Source organism: Lampetra fluviatilis, chromosome 64, assembly GCF_964198595.1.
Source record: "Lampetra fluviatilis chromosome 64, kcLamFluv1.1, whole genome shotgun sequence".
Classification (NCBI taxonomy): Eukaryota; Metazoa; Chordata; class Hyperoartia; order Petromyzontiformes; family Petromyzontidae; genus Lampetra; species Lampetra fluviatilis.
In genome coordinates this window covers 5941839-5959338 of record NC_136338.1, presented here as the reverse complement: position 1 = coordinate 5959338, position 17500 = coordinate 5941839, and the positions used below count along the sequence as shown (strand labels likewise).

The 17500-nt window shown below is 52.1% G+C and overlaps 1 protein-coding gene across 1 annotated transcript in view; it reads right to left on the bottom strand.

The window, feature by feature from the left end:
- LOC144951883 (voltage-gated potassium channel KCNC3-like) overlaps nucleotides 1–17500 on the bottom strand; it is a 55847-nt gene that overhangs the window by 103 nt on the left and 38244 nt on the right. The window contains exons 2-5 of the mRNA XM_078882231.1: nucleotides 13984–14286; nucleotides 11734–12517; nucleotides 5097–5372; nucleotides 1–23 (exon numbers count right to left, since the gene is read on the bottom strand). The exon at nucleotides 1–23 is cut by the window's left edge and continues 103 nt beyond it. Of these exons, the coding sequence (XP_078738357.1) occupies nucleotides 1–23; nucleotides 5097–5372; nucleotides 11734–12517; nucleotides 13984–14286 (1386 nt within the window). The remainder of the gene's footprint in view (nucleotides 24–5096; nucleotides 5373–11733; nucleotides 12518–13983; nucleotides 14287–17500) is intronic.

Below are 17500 nucleotides of genomic sequence, written 5' to 3'. Positions count from 1 at the left end.
CAGACTCCGAGACTTCTCGTAGCCTGCGCACGCACACGCACAGGCAAAGGTCCCCCGTGTAGCCTCGGCAGGCTGTAGGGGCAAGTGCTGCTAGCTGGCACCTATGAAGGCCGGAACGGCACACGAGGGGGTGGGTGGCCAGCGCCACGCCCGGCCGCCTTTGTCTCCCCAGTGGCGATAGTTTACTGCACACCGCACCAGGTACTCATTTGAGGCTGAGTCGACGTAGGGGAGGAGGCCCGGGACCGGTTCAGGAAAATCGTGACCGGTGGTGTTGGCTGGCCGTGAGTGGGAATCCAACTCGCATCACGGGCGGGTTTGTGGCGCTAACCACTGCACCACCGCTCCCCATCTCTGTCCCCAACACACAAACACACAGACACACAAACACACACACTGACACACACAGACACACACAACAACAACAACCGCCATTTGCCACGAAGTGGCGGTGACGTCACCACGACGCTTGTTCCAGGCCAAGTGCACCTTGAAGCCACGTGAAGTGTCGAACGCCCGCTGGCAGGAGGTCACGGGGCAGACCCAGGTGCCACGGGTCGACTGACCGAGATGACCGAGATGACTGGCTGATGCACCACCTGTGCCCCCTACTGTACCAACTTGCTGTGCTTTAGCCACCCGGCGCTCCACTCGTTGTTGTGAGCGTCGCTCATCCGCCCTCCGTTGTTGTTGGAGGGCGACTGCCTCCAACTGCCCAGTAGCGTCCTTCACGAGCCTCCTCCACAGAGGCCGATCATGACACCGCTGGTACCAGTCATCGGCAAGGCCACTCAGCTCCACGTCCTCCTGTACCACATCACTCCATCTCTTTTCTAGCCTGTGCCGCGCCCGTTTAGCCCCCTCGATCCGGCCGAACAAAAGCTGTTTAGGCATGCAGTGGCCGGGCATGCGGGCTACATGACCCAGCCAACGCAGCCTTGCCTGCCGGAGGAGCTCACCGATGGGACTTTGCCCAGATCTTTCAAGGATTTGTGAGGTCCTCACACAATCCAGCCTGGTTAAACCCAGGATGGATCGTATGCAGGCCAGCCTAAATGTTTCCAACCGGCGAAGATGCTCCATTAGGGGGGGTCCACGTTTCGCAAGCGTAGAGAAGGGAGGGAATGACCGTGGCCGAGAAGACCTGAAGCTTCGTGCGGAGCGACAGACCAGGTAGCTTCCACACAGCGTTACACAACCGATGAAAAGATATTGCCGCTCGACTGATTCGGAGTGAGACCTCTGCTGTTAAACTGGAGCCAGTCATAAGCACACTGCCCAGGTATGGGAAACTCTCAACTCTCTCCACTACTGCCCCATCACCGATTGGGAGTTGTGGGGGTGGAGTGTCCGATGGTACAAAATACCCAGGCAGGTGCTTAGTTTTGGTGGGGCTTATGGTAAGGCCCCACCTCTTAGTGGCACGCTCCAGTCTCAGCAGCAGCGTCTCCAACTCCTCTTCTGAATGAGCAGCTATTACCAAATCATCGGCATACATAACGTGGTTGACCAATAGGGAGCCATCCCTTGATCGCACCCGGGCGTGGATCAGCCTCCCATTATATCAGTACCAAATGGTAATTCCCCCGGTACAGCTATTGAAGGCTTCACGAACTACGTGGTCAAAATAGATGTTAAATAATGTGGGAGCCAGAGGACATCCCTGTCGCACCCAAAGGTGTACAGGGAAAGGCTCTGACTCCCGGCCACGTAGTTTTACCCGGGCCCACTCACCATCATGAAGGTCCTTAATGATCGTGAGCAGAGGGTCAGGGATTCCGAAAGCACGAAGAACAACCCAGAGCCCAGGCCTACTGATGGTATCGTAGGCCCTGACCAAGTCAATAAAGCAGAGATGTAGGTCTTGTTGGAATTCCCTACACATCTGCTGTAGCAGACGGACAGAAAATATGGCATCCGTGCAGGACCGCCCTTTCACACACACACAAACACACAAACACACACACACATACACACACACAGACACACACACACAGACACACACACCCAGACACACACACACAGACACACACACATACACACACAGACATACACACACAGAGACACACAGACACACATACACACATAGACACACACACACACACAGACACACAGACACACATACACACACACACAGACACATAGACACACACACACAGACACACACACACAGACACACAGACACACAGACACACACACAGAGACACACACACAGACACACAGACACACATACACACATAGACACAAACACACAGACACACACACACAGACACACAGACACACAGACACACACACACAGAGACACACACACAGACACACAAACACACATAGACACACACACACAGACACACACACACAGACACACAGACACACAGACACACACACACAGAGACACACACACAGACACACAGACACACATACACACATAGACACACAGACACACAGACACCACCATTGTGGTGGTCGCACAATCCCGCACCTACGATCAGCGCGGCCGGCTACGCACCACTCGTTTGAGGCTGAGTCGACCTAGGGGTTACCCACGACCAATTCAAATCGGTATGACGTTTCAACTAGCTTAATCACGCGACAGCCAGCAATCTGGCTGTCGCCTGATGAAGGTGGTTGTAATTACTGGTGAAACGTCGTAAACTATACACTACACTATACACTACACTATACACTACACTATACACTACACTATACACTACACTATACACTACACTATACACTGCACTATACACTGCACTATACACTACACTATACACTACACTATACACTACACTATACACTACACTATACACTACACTATACACTACACTATACACTATACTATACACTGCACTATACACTACACTATACACTACACTATACACTACACTGTACACTACACTATACACTATTATACACTACTATACACTATACACCAGAGGTGGGACAAAGTCATTGTTATGCAAGTCCAAGTCGAGTCGCAAGTCATCAAATTCATGACTCGAGTCTGACTCGAGTCCAAGTCACATGACTCGAGTCCACACCTCTGCTATACACTATACACTACACTGTACACTACACTGTACACTACACTATACACTACACTATACACTACATTATACACTACACTATACACTACACTACACACCACACTATACAACACACTATACACTACACTATACACTGCACTATACACTACACTATACACTACACTATACACTACACTATACACTACACTGTACACTACACTGTACACTACACTGTACACTACACTATACACTACACTATACACTACACTATACATTACACTATACACTACACTGTACACTACACTGTACACTACACTATACACTACACTATACACCAGAGGTGTGGACTCGAGTCATGTGACTTGGACTCGAGTCAGACTCGAGTCATGAATTTGATGACTTGCGACTCGACTTGGACTTGCATAACAATGACTTTGTCCCACCTCTGCTATACACTATTATACACTACAATACGCTACACTATACACTACACTATACACTACACTATAAACTACACTATACATCACACTATACACTATACACTACACTATACACTACACTATACACTACACTGTACACTACACTATACACTACACTATACACTATTATACACTACAATACACTACACTATACACTACACTGTACACTACACTATAAACTACACTATACACTATACACTACACTATACACTACACTGTACACTACACTATACATTACACTATACACTACTATACACTACACTACACTGTACACTACACTACACACTATACACTACACTATACACTGCACTATACACTACACTACACATTACACTACACACTACACTATACACTACACTACGTTATACACTACACTACACTATATACTACACTACACTATACACTACACTATACACTACACTATACACTACACTATACACTACACTATACACTATTATACACTACACTACACACTACACTATACACTACACTATACACTACATTTTACACTACACTATACACTACACACTACACTATACACTACACTATACACTACACTATACACTACACTACACTATACACTACACTATACACTGCACTACACATTACACTACACACTACACTATACACTACACTACGTTATACACTACACTACACTATATACTACACTATATACTACACTACACTATACACTACACTATACACTACACTATATACTACACTACACTATACACTACACTATACACTACACTATACACTACACACTACACTATACACTACACTATACACTATTATACACTACACTATACACTACACTATACACTACACTATACACTACATTATACACTACACTATACACTACACACTACACTATACACTACACACTACACTATACACTACACTATACACTATTATACACTACACTATACACTACACTATACACTACACTATACACTACATTATACACTACACTATACACTACACTACACACTACACTATACACTACACTACACTATACACTATACACTACACTACACTATACACTACACTATACACTACATTATACACTACACTATACACTACACACTACACTATACACTACACTACACACTACACTATACACTACACTACACTATACACTACACTATACACTACACACTAGTGCTGTACTAGTGACGCATTGGCCACGTTCTGTTAACGTGACAACCCTCACTAGTTGGTCGTGTCGGCTGGTGGCGGGTTTTACCGACACATTCACACACTTACGCGAACTAACCCAACACAACCTTTATTACGGATAGTTTAGTTTTAGTTGGGGCAACGTTCTTACCCCGTGCCCCCTTTACTGGACATCAGCAGTATAAATATTCTCATAGAAATTTAAAAACAGTTACGTTTTTAAGTGTTTAACTTTCCCACACGTTGCGCTCAACATCGTTGCTTTGCGTTTGTCGCTGCAACCATCTGACCTCCCCCCCGTTGCCCCCTTAGTGGACATCTGTGAGCAAAGAGCTTCATTGCTCATCGGATTCTCCCTCCTGGCACTCGAAGGCACACATCGGCAGAGAAGCCCATTCCGCTGGAACGCGAAGTCCACCTTTGCGGGCGACGCTGTCGGGCGAGCAGGTGAAGTCACTGCCCGTCGACAGGAGGAAGCAAGTCGCCCCCTTGCCGAACGAGTCGCGGGCACTCGACCTGCGCCCGTGGCGTCGACTGTCAGTCGACCTCCTCCTCCCCTTGGCTCCACCACCACCACCGCCGCCGCCGCCGCCACCACCACCGCCACCACCGCCACCACCGCCACCGCCACCACCACCGCCGCCTCTTCCTCCTCCACCAGCACCAGAGCTCGCCTCTCCGTTCTGCCGTGAACCTTTGGGCAAAGTCGGGTTAGCAGCGGGGGTCAAGTGTGACGATAACAGCAACAACAACAATAACAACAACAACAATAACAACAATAACACAAATAACAACAACAACAACAATAACAACAACAATAACAACAACAATAACAACAACAATAACAACAACAATAACAACAACAATAACAACAATAACAACAACAATAATAACAATAACAACAATAACAACAACAATAACACAAAAACAATAACAACAATAACAACAACAATAACACAAATAACAATAACAACAACAATAACAATAACAACAATAACAACAACAATAACAACAATAACAACAACAATAACACAAAAACAATAACAACAATAACAACAACAATAACACAAATAACAATAACAACAACAATAACAATAACAGCAACAACAATAACTAAAATAACAACAAGAACAACAACAAAACGTCCACAACAAAAACGACCTAAAAATCCTTCAACTAAACATCAACAGCATCAACAAGAAAGCTCTTGAACTCAGCACGTGCCTACACAAAATCTCCATTAATACAGCCACCATCCGAGAAACTAAATTAAAAGCCACTTAAATTTCGATTTCAAGCTTCTTTCGTGACTGCAGGGATTCATCTTCTTGGTTCTTTCGGTAAAGTCGCGTAGAAGGGAAATAATAAATTAATAAAAATTAAACATAATAACATAAAATTCTCACGTTTCGGCCACAACGCAAGCAGCCGTCCTCAGGTGAAGAACAGGTCTGTCGGAAAGACAGCGTCCTAATGAAAATGAAAAAATCCAGATGTTTTATTTTTCGATTTAAAGCTTCTTTCGTGACTGCAGGGATTCATCTTCTTGGATCTTTCGGTAAAGTCACGTAGAAGGGAAATAATAAAACAATGAAAATCAAACATAAAATACAATTCTCACGACGTTTCGGCCACAACGCAAGCAGCCGTCCTCAGGTGAAGAACAGCTCTGTCGGAAAGACAGAACGTCACTTCTCGCCCGCCCAACTTTCAACATTTCACTTTCCTCCATCGAGTCCGACCGACAGCTGGTGGCGGTCTAGGTTTCCTCATCCATAACAGCATTCAATTTGAATAAATTTAAATCCCAATGCCTCCTTCTGATATCACCACAGAAGTCTTAAGCGTCCGTATCAAATCCCATCTAGTCCCACTCACTGTAATCAACGTCTACATCCCAGCGACCAGTTCTTGCCTCGCAACTATCAGTTCAATACAAATCGACCTTTACCAAACAACGACTCAATTGATTATTGGTTTTTTACCTTTCTATCTGGCAACAAAACTGACACCTTCAGTTTTGTTGCCAGATAAAAGGGTAAAAAACCAATTATCATATTTTTTACTGGCAAATGAGGTTCCAATGGTGTAAACGACTCAATTGTTGATTTGAAGCTTTCGTGTCTGCAAGCCTACTTCAGCAGTTTTTCCTTGCTGTGGTTGTCCCACCTGATGACGATTGCTTGTGTTGAGATCGAAACGTCGTGATCTATTATTTTTCTACCAACGTGACTTCACCGAAATAACCAAAGAGTTTGGACTCAATTGTTATTGGAGATCTCAACGCCCACAATAAACGTTGGCACTCTTCCCTTTCAGATGCACGTGGCAACCTCATTGCCGATATCTTGAACGGCTGCCCCTATGGGGATACTCAATGAAAAGAATCACACCAGAGTTCCGTCACATGGCCCTTCATCCTCACCAGATATCTCAATCGCGTCAAGAAACCTCCTCTCATCCATCGACTGGCAAGTCTTTGCGGCCCTTGGATCCGACCACCTACCAATTGTGTTGACGTTCAACGCCGCCAAGCCTCCACAAACTCCTAAACACCGCTTGTATTACAACTTTAAAATAGCCAACTGGCCACTTTTTACTTCAGAATCAGACGCATCATTCGCCGACAACATCAACCATATCCACACAGCCACACATAACTCGGAAAAGATTTTCAGAAACATCATCGCGACCACCACCAAGCGCACCGTCCCTGCGGGTTGCTACAAACAACATCTTCCCTGCCTCCCTAAAGAAGCCACAACGCCAATAAACCAACGAAACACTATTAGGACTAAAAATCCTACATCACCACAAATCCGAGCCTTCAATATTGAAATCAGAAAGCTAATCAATCAAGCCATAACAGAATGCTGGCACGAGTTTGTTGAATCTTTTGACCGTCGCCAAAACTCATCAAAACTTTGGAAAACCATCAAAGCCTTCGACGGACACTCCAGACCGCCACCCAATTGTGCAATCACTTTCAACAATAAATCCGTCATAAACAACAACAATAACATCGCCCACCACTTCAACAAACTTTTCTCATCAGTCATCCCACACTCTTCCGATAAATCCACCCGTCAAAAAATCCGTCAAATCAAGGAACTACCTCTAAATGACGCCCCCCCCAATTTCGCCTTGAAGAGGTGAAACTAGCAATCAAAAAGCCAAAAATTATTCTGCAATCGGCCCCGATGGCGTCGCTATGCCCCACCTCAAACACCTCGGCCCCCTTGGCATAAAGTTTCTCGCCTCCACCATCAACGCCTCCAGTGCAACCTCATTCCGGCCGTCTGGAAATCATCGACAGTTATCCCACTTTCAAAACCCGGCAAAGACCTCAATCAAGCAATGTCCTACAGGCCGAGTTCCCTACTTTGCCCATCAATCAAGATTTTAGAGGCCCTAATCCTTCCAATCATCACCACCAGCTCACCAACACGGCTTTCGCCCTGCACACTCAACAACGACAGCTCTTCTCAAACTAACCACCCAAATTGCCAACGGTTTCAGAACAAGTAAACCCGTAAAAACAAAGTTTTTCACTATAAATCCTTTATATGCGTGGCATCGGGGCGGCTAGAGTCCTCTCGTCCTCTGGCTTGAGATGGCTGCCACCTATGGGTCAGATGATTGTCTGGCAGCATTAATTGTCTGGCAGCATTAAACAATTGGTAATTAAATATTTATTTATTTTTCCCTGAACAGTGTAAAATTTTGGAAAAAAAATTCACGAAAATGCATTGTCACGCACAACGAGTCTGTGTGCAAAATGTCAGCTCGATTGGATCACGGGAAGTGGGTTAAAAAACGACCGAAAGATTTGCACGGTCCTAAGCAAGCAAGCGAACTTAATATAAAGGATTTAAAAAGACCTTACAACGGCTTTCGACACCGTTAACCATCTAACGCTCATCAACATCAGCCAGGGTTCTACGTTACCATCAGGCCTTGTTTGCTGGCTTACAAATTACCTAAGGGGGCCGCCAATCACGCCAACTCTCTCTCTCGTGATATTCAAACCTCCTCACGAAACATTCATGCATGAGTACCCCAAGGTTTTAATTCTAGATTTGAAGCTTTCGTGACTGCAAGGATTCATATTCTTATGTTTTTTCGGTAAAGTCACGTAGGTATGGAACCCCAAGGTTCCATAATATCCCCGGCGCTGTTCAACACCTACCTCCACGATCTACCAACTCCTCCAAAAGGAGTCCAAGTAGTGAGCTATGCCGACGACATCACAGTTTACACTTCTAATCAAAATATACCCAAATTGGAAAACTCCATCAACTCCTATCTAAAACGGATCAGCACTTTCCTAGCCAATAGATCGCTTCAACTCTCAACATCCAAATCAACAAGTCACCCTTTTCACACCTGATCTTCATCAAGCCAACTTACATCCCAACGTCAACATAAACAACCAACGCCTCCCACTAGATAAAACCCCCAAAATTCTAGGTGTAACCTTTGACACCATATTCAGCTTCGCTCAACACGGCAGAGATGTCCACGCAAAAGTTAACACGCGAAAAAACATCTTACGAGCTTTATCCGGCACATCTTGGGGTCAACAAAAGGAGACTTGTCTCATCATAAATTTTGCCAGTCTCATTTGGTGTCGAAGGCCTCGCTGCTGGCAGGAGGAGGTCACGGGACAGACCCAGCAGGTGCCTTGGGTTGGCTGACTGAGATGACCGGTAGATGCACCACCAGCTGTACCCCTACTGTGCCAGGCTAGGTGCAGGAGGAGGTCACGGGACAGACCCAGCAGGTGCCTTGGGTTGCCCGACTGAGATGACCGGTAGATGCACCACCAGCTGTACCCCTACTGTGCCAGGCTAGGTGCAGGAGGAGGTCACGGGACAGACCCAGCAGGTGCCATGAGTTGCCCAACTGAGATGGCCGGTAGATGCACCACCAGCTGTACCCCCGACTGTGCCAACTTGCTGAAATTTAGCCGCACGGCGCTCCGCTCGTTGTTGTGAGCGTCGCTCCTCTGCCCTCCGTTGTTGCTGGAGGGCGACTGCCTCCAACTGCCCAGTAGCGTCCTTCACGAGCCTCCTCCACAGAGGCCGATCTTGACACTGCTGGTACCAGTCATCGGCAAGTCCACTCAGCTCCACATCTTCCAGTAACACATCACTCCATCTCTTCTCTAGCCCGTGCCGCGCCCGTTTAGGCCCCTCGATCTGGCCGAACAAAAGCTGTCTAGGCATGCGGTGGCTGGGCATGCGGGCTACATGACCCAGCCAAAGCAGCTTTGCCTGCCGGAGGAGCTCACTGATGGGACTTTGTCCAGATCTTTCAAAGATGTGTGAGCTCCTCACACAATCCAGCCTGCAGGTTGAACCCAGGACGGATCGTAGGCAGGCCAGCCTAAATGTTTCTAACCGGCGAAGATGTTCCATTAGGGGGGTCCACGTTTCATCACCACCGCAACCTCCACCACCACTGCATACATCACCACCACACCACTCACTACTCACCACCACACCACTAATCACCACAACACTCACTTCCCTCACCACCACAACACTCACCAACACCACTCACCAACACCACTCACAACCACACCACCACACCACTCAACAGTCATCAACACCACTCACCACCACACCACTCACCACCACACCACCACACCACTCACCACCACACCACTCACCACCACCACTCACCACCACCACTCACCACCACTCACCACCACACCACTCACCAACACCACTCACCACCACACCACTCACCACCACCACTCACCACCACACCACTCACCACTCACCACCACACCACTCACCAACACACCACTCACCACCACCCCACTCACCACCACCACTCACCACCAACACCACTCACCACCCCACTCACCACCACACCACTCACCACCAACACCACTCACCAACACAACTCACCACCACACCACTCACCAACACAACTCACCACCACACCACTCACCAACACAACTCACCACCACACCACTCACCAACATCACTCACCAACACCACTCACCAACACCACTCACCAACACAACTCACCACCACACCACTCACCAACACCACTCACCACCACACCACTCACCAACACAACTCACCACCACACCACTCACCAACACCACTCACCACCACCCCACTCACCACCACCACTCACCACCACTCACCACTCACCACCCCACTCACCACCACTCACCACTCACCACCCCACTCACCACCACACCACTCACCACCACACCACTCACCAACACAACTCACCACCACACCACTCACCAACATCACTCACCAACACCACTCACCAACACCACTCACCAACACAACTCACCACCACACCACTCACCAACACCACTCACCACCACACCACTCACCACTCACCAACACCACCACACCACTCACCAACACCACTCACCACCACACCACTCACCACTCACCAACACCACTCACCACCACACCACTCACCAACACCACTCACCACCACACCACTCACCACTCACCAACACCACTCACCACCACACAACTCACCACCACACCACTCACCAACACCACTCACCACCACACCACTCACCACCACACCACTCACCACCACACCACTCACCACCACACCACTCACCACTCACCACCACACCACTCACCACCACACCACTCACCACCACACCACTCACCACCACACCACTCACCACTCACCACCACACCACTCACCACCACACCACTCACCACCACACCACTCACCACCAACACCACTCACCACCAACACCACTCACCACTCACCACCACACCACTCACCACCACACCACTCACCACCACACCACTCACCACCACACCACTCACCAACACAACTCACCACCACACCACTCACCAACACCACTCACCAACACCACTCACCACCACCCCACTCACCACCAAACCACTCACCACCACACCACTCACCACCACACCACTCACCAACACCACTCACCACTCACCACTCACCACCACAACACTCACCATCACACCACTCACCAACACACCACTCACCACCACAACACTCACCACCACAACACTCACCACCACAACACTCACCTGCACGGTCAACCACCAGTCCCGCCGACGCCACGCTCCTTCCACCACCACCACCACCACCACCGCCACCACCACCACCACCACCGGCACCACCACCACCACCGGCACCCTTCACCAGCAGGCAGCGGTCGCTGCGCACGCAGTTGGCGTGCGGCCCCTGCTCTGGCCGGCAGTAGAGCGGCGAGCCGCGGTGTGGCGGCCTCGGCACGTGCTTCTTGCGCCGGTTGGGCAGCTTCTGCTTGGCCATGGCGAGCGAGTAGTACATGCTGAAGTTGTTGACGATGACGGGCACGGGCATGGCGATGGTGAGCACCCCGGCGAGCGCGCACAGGGCCCCCACCAGCATGCCCGACCACGTCTTGGGGTACATGTCCCCGTAGCCCAGCGTCGTCATCGTCACCACGGCCCACCAGAAACCGATGGGGATGTTCTTGAAGCTGGTCTGCTGATGCTGGTGATTGTGGTGGTCGGACGAGGACGAGGAGGAGGACGTGGAGGACGTGGAGGAGGAGGACGTCGTCTGGTCGTCCTGGTCGAACGAGTGTCCGAGACCCAGGCGCTCGGCGTAGTAGATCATGGTGGCGAAGATGAGGACGCCCAGCGCCAGGAAGATGACGAGCAGCAGGAACTCGTTGGCGCTGGCGCGCAGCGTGTGTCCCAGCACGCGCAGGCCCACGAAGTGGCGCGTCAGCTTGAAGATGCGCAGGATGCGCACGAAGCGCACCACGCGCAGGAAGCCCAGCACGTCCTCGGCACCCTTCGACGTCATTCCCGTGAGGCCCACCTGTCGGGGGGGGGGGGCGGGGGGGCGGGGAGGGGGAGGGGGGCGGGGGAGGGGGCAGGAGGAGGAGGGAGGAGGAGGGAGGAAGAGAGAGTAGAGAGGAGGAGTGGGGAGGAGGGGGAGGGAGGGAGGAGTGGGGAGGAGGGGGGAGGGGGCAGGAGGGGGGAGGGAGGAGGAGTGGGGAGGCGGGAGGAGGGGGGGAGGGGGGGAGGTAGGGAGGGAGGAGGAGTGGGGAGGAGGGGGTGGGAGTGGAGGGGGGGCGAGGAGGAGTGTGGAGGAGGGAAGGGAGGAGGGGGGGGAGAGGGAGGAGGGGGGGGAGGAGGGGTGAAGGAGGAGTGGGGAGGAGGGAGGAAGAGAGAGTAGAGAGGAGGAGTGGGGAGGAGGGGGAGGGAGGGAGGAGTGGGGAGGAGGGGGAGGGAGGGGGGAGTGTGGAGGAGGAAGGAAGGAGGGAGGGAGGAGTGGGGTGAGGAGGGGGGAGGAGGGGGGAGGAGGGGGAGGGATGAGGAAGGAGGGGGAGGGAGGGAGGAGTGGGGTGAGGAGGGAGGAGGAGTGTGGAGGCGGGAGGGGAGGAGGGGGGGAGGGTGGGAGGAAGGGAGGGAGGAGGGGTAGTGTGGAGGAGGAGGGAGGAGGAGGGAGTAGGGGGGTGAGGAGGGAGGAGGAGTGGGGAGGAGGGGGTGGGAGTGGAGGGGGGGGGAGTGTAGAGGAAGGAGGGGGGAGGAGGGAGGGGAGGGAGGAGGGGGGGAGGAGGCAGAGGGGGTGGGAGTGGAGGAGGTGTTTGTGGAGGGACGCATGGACATAATGTCGGAGATGTTGGGGATACGTGGAGAGAAAGGGAGATGTGGAGGCTTCATCGTCGCCCACACATCATCATCAACAACATTTTCCCACCACAACCAACCACCAGCACAACCAACAACCACCACCACCACCACAACCAACCACCAAACCAACCAACCAACCACCACAACCACCAAACAAACCACACAGCCACCACTACCATCACCACCACCACCACCACAACCAACCACCACAACCAACAACTACCACCACAACCAACCACCACAACCAACAACCACCACCACCAACCACCACCATCACCACCACCACCACAACCAACCAATCAGAGCCACCCGCGCCCACCTCCAAGTAGAAGGGCAAGATGGCGACGAAGTCGATGACGTTGAGGTAGTTGCGCAACCACCAAACAAACCACACAGCCACCACCACCACCACAACCACCACCACCACAGCCAACCACCACAACCAACAACCAACCACCACCACCAGAGCCACCCGCGCCCACCTCTAGGTAGAAGGGCAAGATGGCGACGAAGTCGATGACGTTGAGGTAGTTGCGCAACCACCAAACAAACCACACAGCCACCACCACCACAACCAACACCACAATTAACAACCACCACAGCCAACCACCACAACCAACCACCACCACCAGAGCCACCCGCGCCCACCTCTAGGTAGAAGGGCAAGATGGCGACGAAGTCGATGACGTTGAGGTAGTTGCGCACGAAGAGGCGCTTGCTGGGGCAGCAGGCGACGCGTACGAGGAACTCGAAGGTGAACCAGGCGACGCAGACGCCCTCGACCAGGGTGAGCGCGCGGTCCGTCTCGACGCGCGAGCGCGTGGCCGTGCGGCCGCTCGCGGCGTCCACCACCTCGGTGCGGTTCACCTCGTGGTTGAAGTGCTCGTGGGTCTCCAGGCAGAAGGTCGTGATGGAGACCAGGATGAAGAAGAGCGACGCGAAGGCAATGAACTGTCGGGGGGGGGGGGGTGGGGGAGAGAGTGGGGAGAAGGAGGGGATAGGGAGAGAGTGAGAGAGTGAAGGGGGGGGGGGAGTTGAGATGAAGGAGGGAGATAATGAACTGGGGGGGGGGAGATTGGAGAGAGAGGGAGGGGGTGAGATAGGGGAGAGGGAGAAAGGGAGGGGGGGAGATAGGGGATAGGGGGAGGGGGGGAGATAGGGGATAGGGGGAGAGGGAGAGGGAGAGAGTGAAGGGGGGGGGAGATAAGGGTGAGTGGAGAGAGAAAGTGTAGAGAGATAATGAATGGGGGGGATGGAGGAAAGGGGGGAGAGGAGAGAGAGGGGAGAGCGTGAAGGGGGGGAGAAGATAGTGAAGATGGGAGAGGGAGAGGAGGGAGAGAGTGAAGGAGGGAGGGGAGAAAGGGGGAGGGAGTTGAGATGGAGGGAGGGAGATAATGAACTGGGGGGGGGGGGGGAGATTGGGGAAAGGGTAGAGAGAGAGAAGGGAGCGAGTGAAGGGGGGGTGGGTGGAGATAGGGGAGAGAGCGGGAGGAGATTTGAAGGGGGGGAGATTGTGGAGAGGGGAGAGAGAGAGAGAGAAAGGAAAGGGGGGGGGGAGGGAGATAGGGGAGAGGGGAGAGAGAAAGAGAGAGCGGGGGAGATGATGAGGGGGGGGGGGAGAATTTGGGGAGAGGAAAGAGAGGGAGGAGGGAGAAAGGGAGGGGGGGGAGATAGGGGAGAGAGCGGGGGGAGATTTGAAGGGGGGGAGATTGTGGAGAGGGGAGAGAGAGAGAGAGAAAGGAAAGGGGGGGGGGAGGGAGATAGGGGAGAGGGGAGAGAGAAAGAGAGAGCGGGGGAGATGATGAGGGGGGGGGGAGAATTTGGGGAGAGGAAAGAGAGGGAGGAGGGAGAAAGGGAGGGGGGGGGAGATAGGGGAGAGAGCGGGGGGAGATTTGAAGGGGGGGAGATTGGGGAGAGGGGAGAGAGAAAGAGAGAGCGGGGGAGATGATGAGGGGGGGGGGAGAATTTGGGGAGAGGAAAGAGAGGGAGGAGGGAGAAAGGGAGGGGGGGAGATAGGGGAGAGAGCGGGGGGAGATTTGAAGGGGGGGAGATTGTGGAGAGGGGAGAGAGAAAGAGAGAGCGGGGGAGATGATGAGGGGGGGGGGAGAATTTGGGGAGAGGAAAGAGAGGGAGGAGGGAGAAAGGGAGGGGGGGGAGATAGGGGAGAGAGCGGGGGGAGATTTGAAGGGGGGGAGATTGTGGAGAGGGGAGAGAGAGAGAGAGAAAGGAAAGGGGGGGGGGAGGGAGATAGGGGAGAGGGGAGAGAGAAAGAGAGAGCGGGGGAGATGATGAGGGGGGGGGGGAGAATTTGGGGAGAGGAAAGAGAGGGAGGAGGGAGAAAGGGAGGGGGGGGAGATAGGGGAGAGAGCGGGGGGAGATTTGAAGGGGGGGAGATTGGGGAGAGGGGAGAGAGAGAGAGTGGGGGGAGATGATGAAGGGGGTGGGGGGGGAGAATTTGGGGAGAAGAGAGAGAGGGAGAGAGAGGGAGAGAGAGGGAGCGTGGGGAGAGCGGAGTTCGAGAGTGCAGAGAGAGAGAGGGGAGAGAGATGGGGGGGTGGTGATGTAATGGTGGTGTTTAGGGTTCCCTCGTCATCCAGCAGTGGAGAGACCATGACTGCCTGTGCGTAGGCCTCGCCGGGGAGTGGTGGCGCAGCGGTTAGCGCACTGCGCAGCGGTCCCCGGCGACCCGAGTTCGATTCCTGCTCACGGCCAACACCGGTGACGATTATTACCAACATGAATGGGACCTCCCCTAGGTCGACTCAGCCTCGAATGATCACCTGAGTTTGCGGTGTGTAGTAAGCATCGCCACTGGGGGAGACAAAGGCGGCCTGGCGTGGTGCTGGCCACCCACCCCCTCGTGTGCCACAGGGCAGGCCAGTATAGATGCTGCCGCACGTCAACAGCACTTGCCCCGACAGTCTGTTGAGGCTATACGGGGGATCTTTGTCTCTGTTGCTTGTGGGTCGTTGTGCTGCGTTCTCGGGTTGTGTCGCAGGATGTCCGACGTTCCGGGCGCAGAACTGAATGGAAAACAAGCTCCCAGCATGGGGTTGCGAAACGTCTAACCTCAAAGCAATCCCCATGGGGCAGCTGTCCACACAGAGACACATAGACTCACACAGAACACATTGACTTACACAGAGATGCAGAGACTCACACAGAGAACCAGAGACTCACGCAGAGACCCATAGACTCACACAGAGACCCATAGACTCACACAGTGACCCATAGACTCACACAGTGACCCATAGACTCACACAGTGACACATTGACTCACACAGAGAACCAGAGACTCACACAGAGACCCATAGACTCACACAGTGACCCATAGACTCACACAGTGACCCATAGACTCACACAGTGACACATTGACTCACGCAGAGACCCATAGACTCACACAGTGACCCATAGACTCACACAGTGACACATTGACTCACACAGAGACCCATAGACTCACACAGTGACCCATAGACTCACACAGTGACCCATAGACTCACACAGTGACACATTGACTCACACAGAGAACCAGAGACTCACACAGAGACCCATAGACTCACACAGTGACCCATAGACTCACACAGTGACCCATAGACTCACACAGTGACACATTGACTCACGCAGAGACCCATAGACTCACACAGAGACCCATAGACTCACACAGAGACCCATAGACTCACACAGTGACCCATAGACTCACACAGTGACCCATAGACTCACGCAGAGACCCATAGACTCACACAGTGACCCATAGACTCACGCAGAGACCCATAGACTCACACAGTGACCAATAGACTCACACAGAGACCCATAGACTCACACAGAGACACATAGACTCACACAGAGACACATTGACTCACGCAGAGACCTATAGACTCACACAGAGGCCCATAGACTCACACAGAGACACATTGACTTACACAGAGATCCAGAGACTCACACAGAGAACCAGAGACTCACACAGAGACCCATAGACTCACACAGAGGCCCATAGACTCACACAGAGACACATTGACTTACACAGAGATCCAGAGACTCACACAGAGAACCAAAGACTCACACAGAGACCCAAAGACTCACGCAGAGACCCATAGACTCACACAGTGACCAATAGACTCACACAGAGACCCATAGACTCACGCAGAGACACATAGACTCACACAGT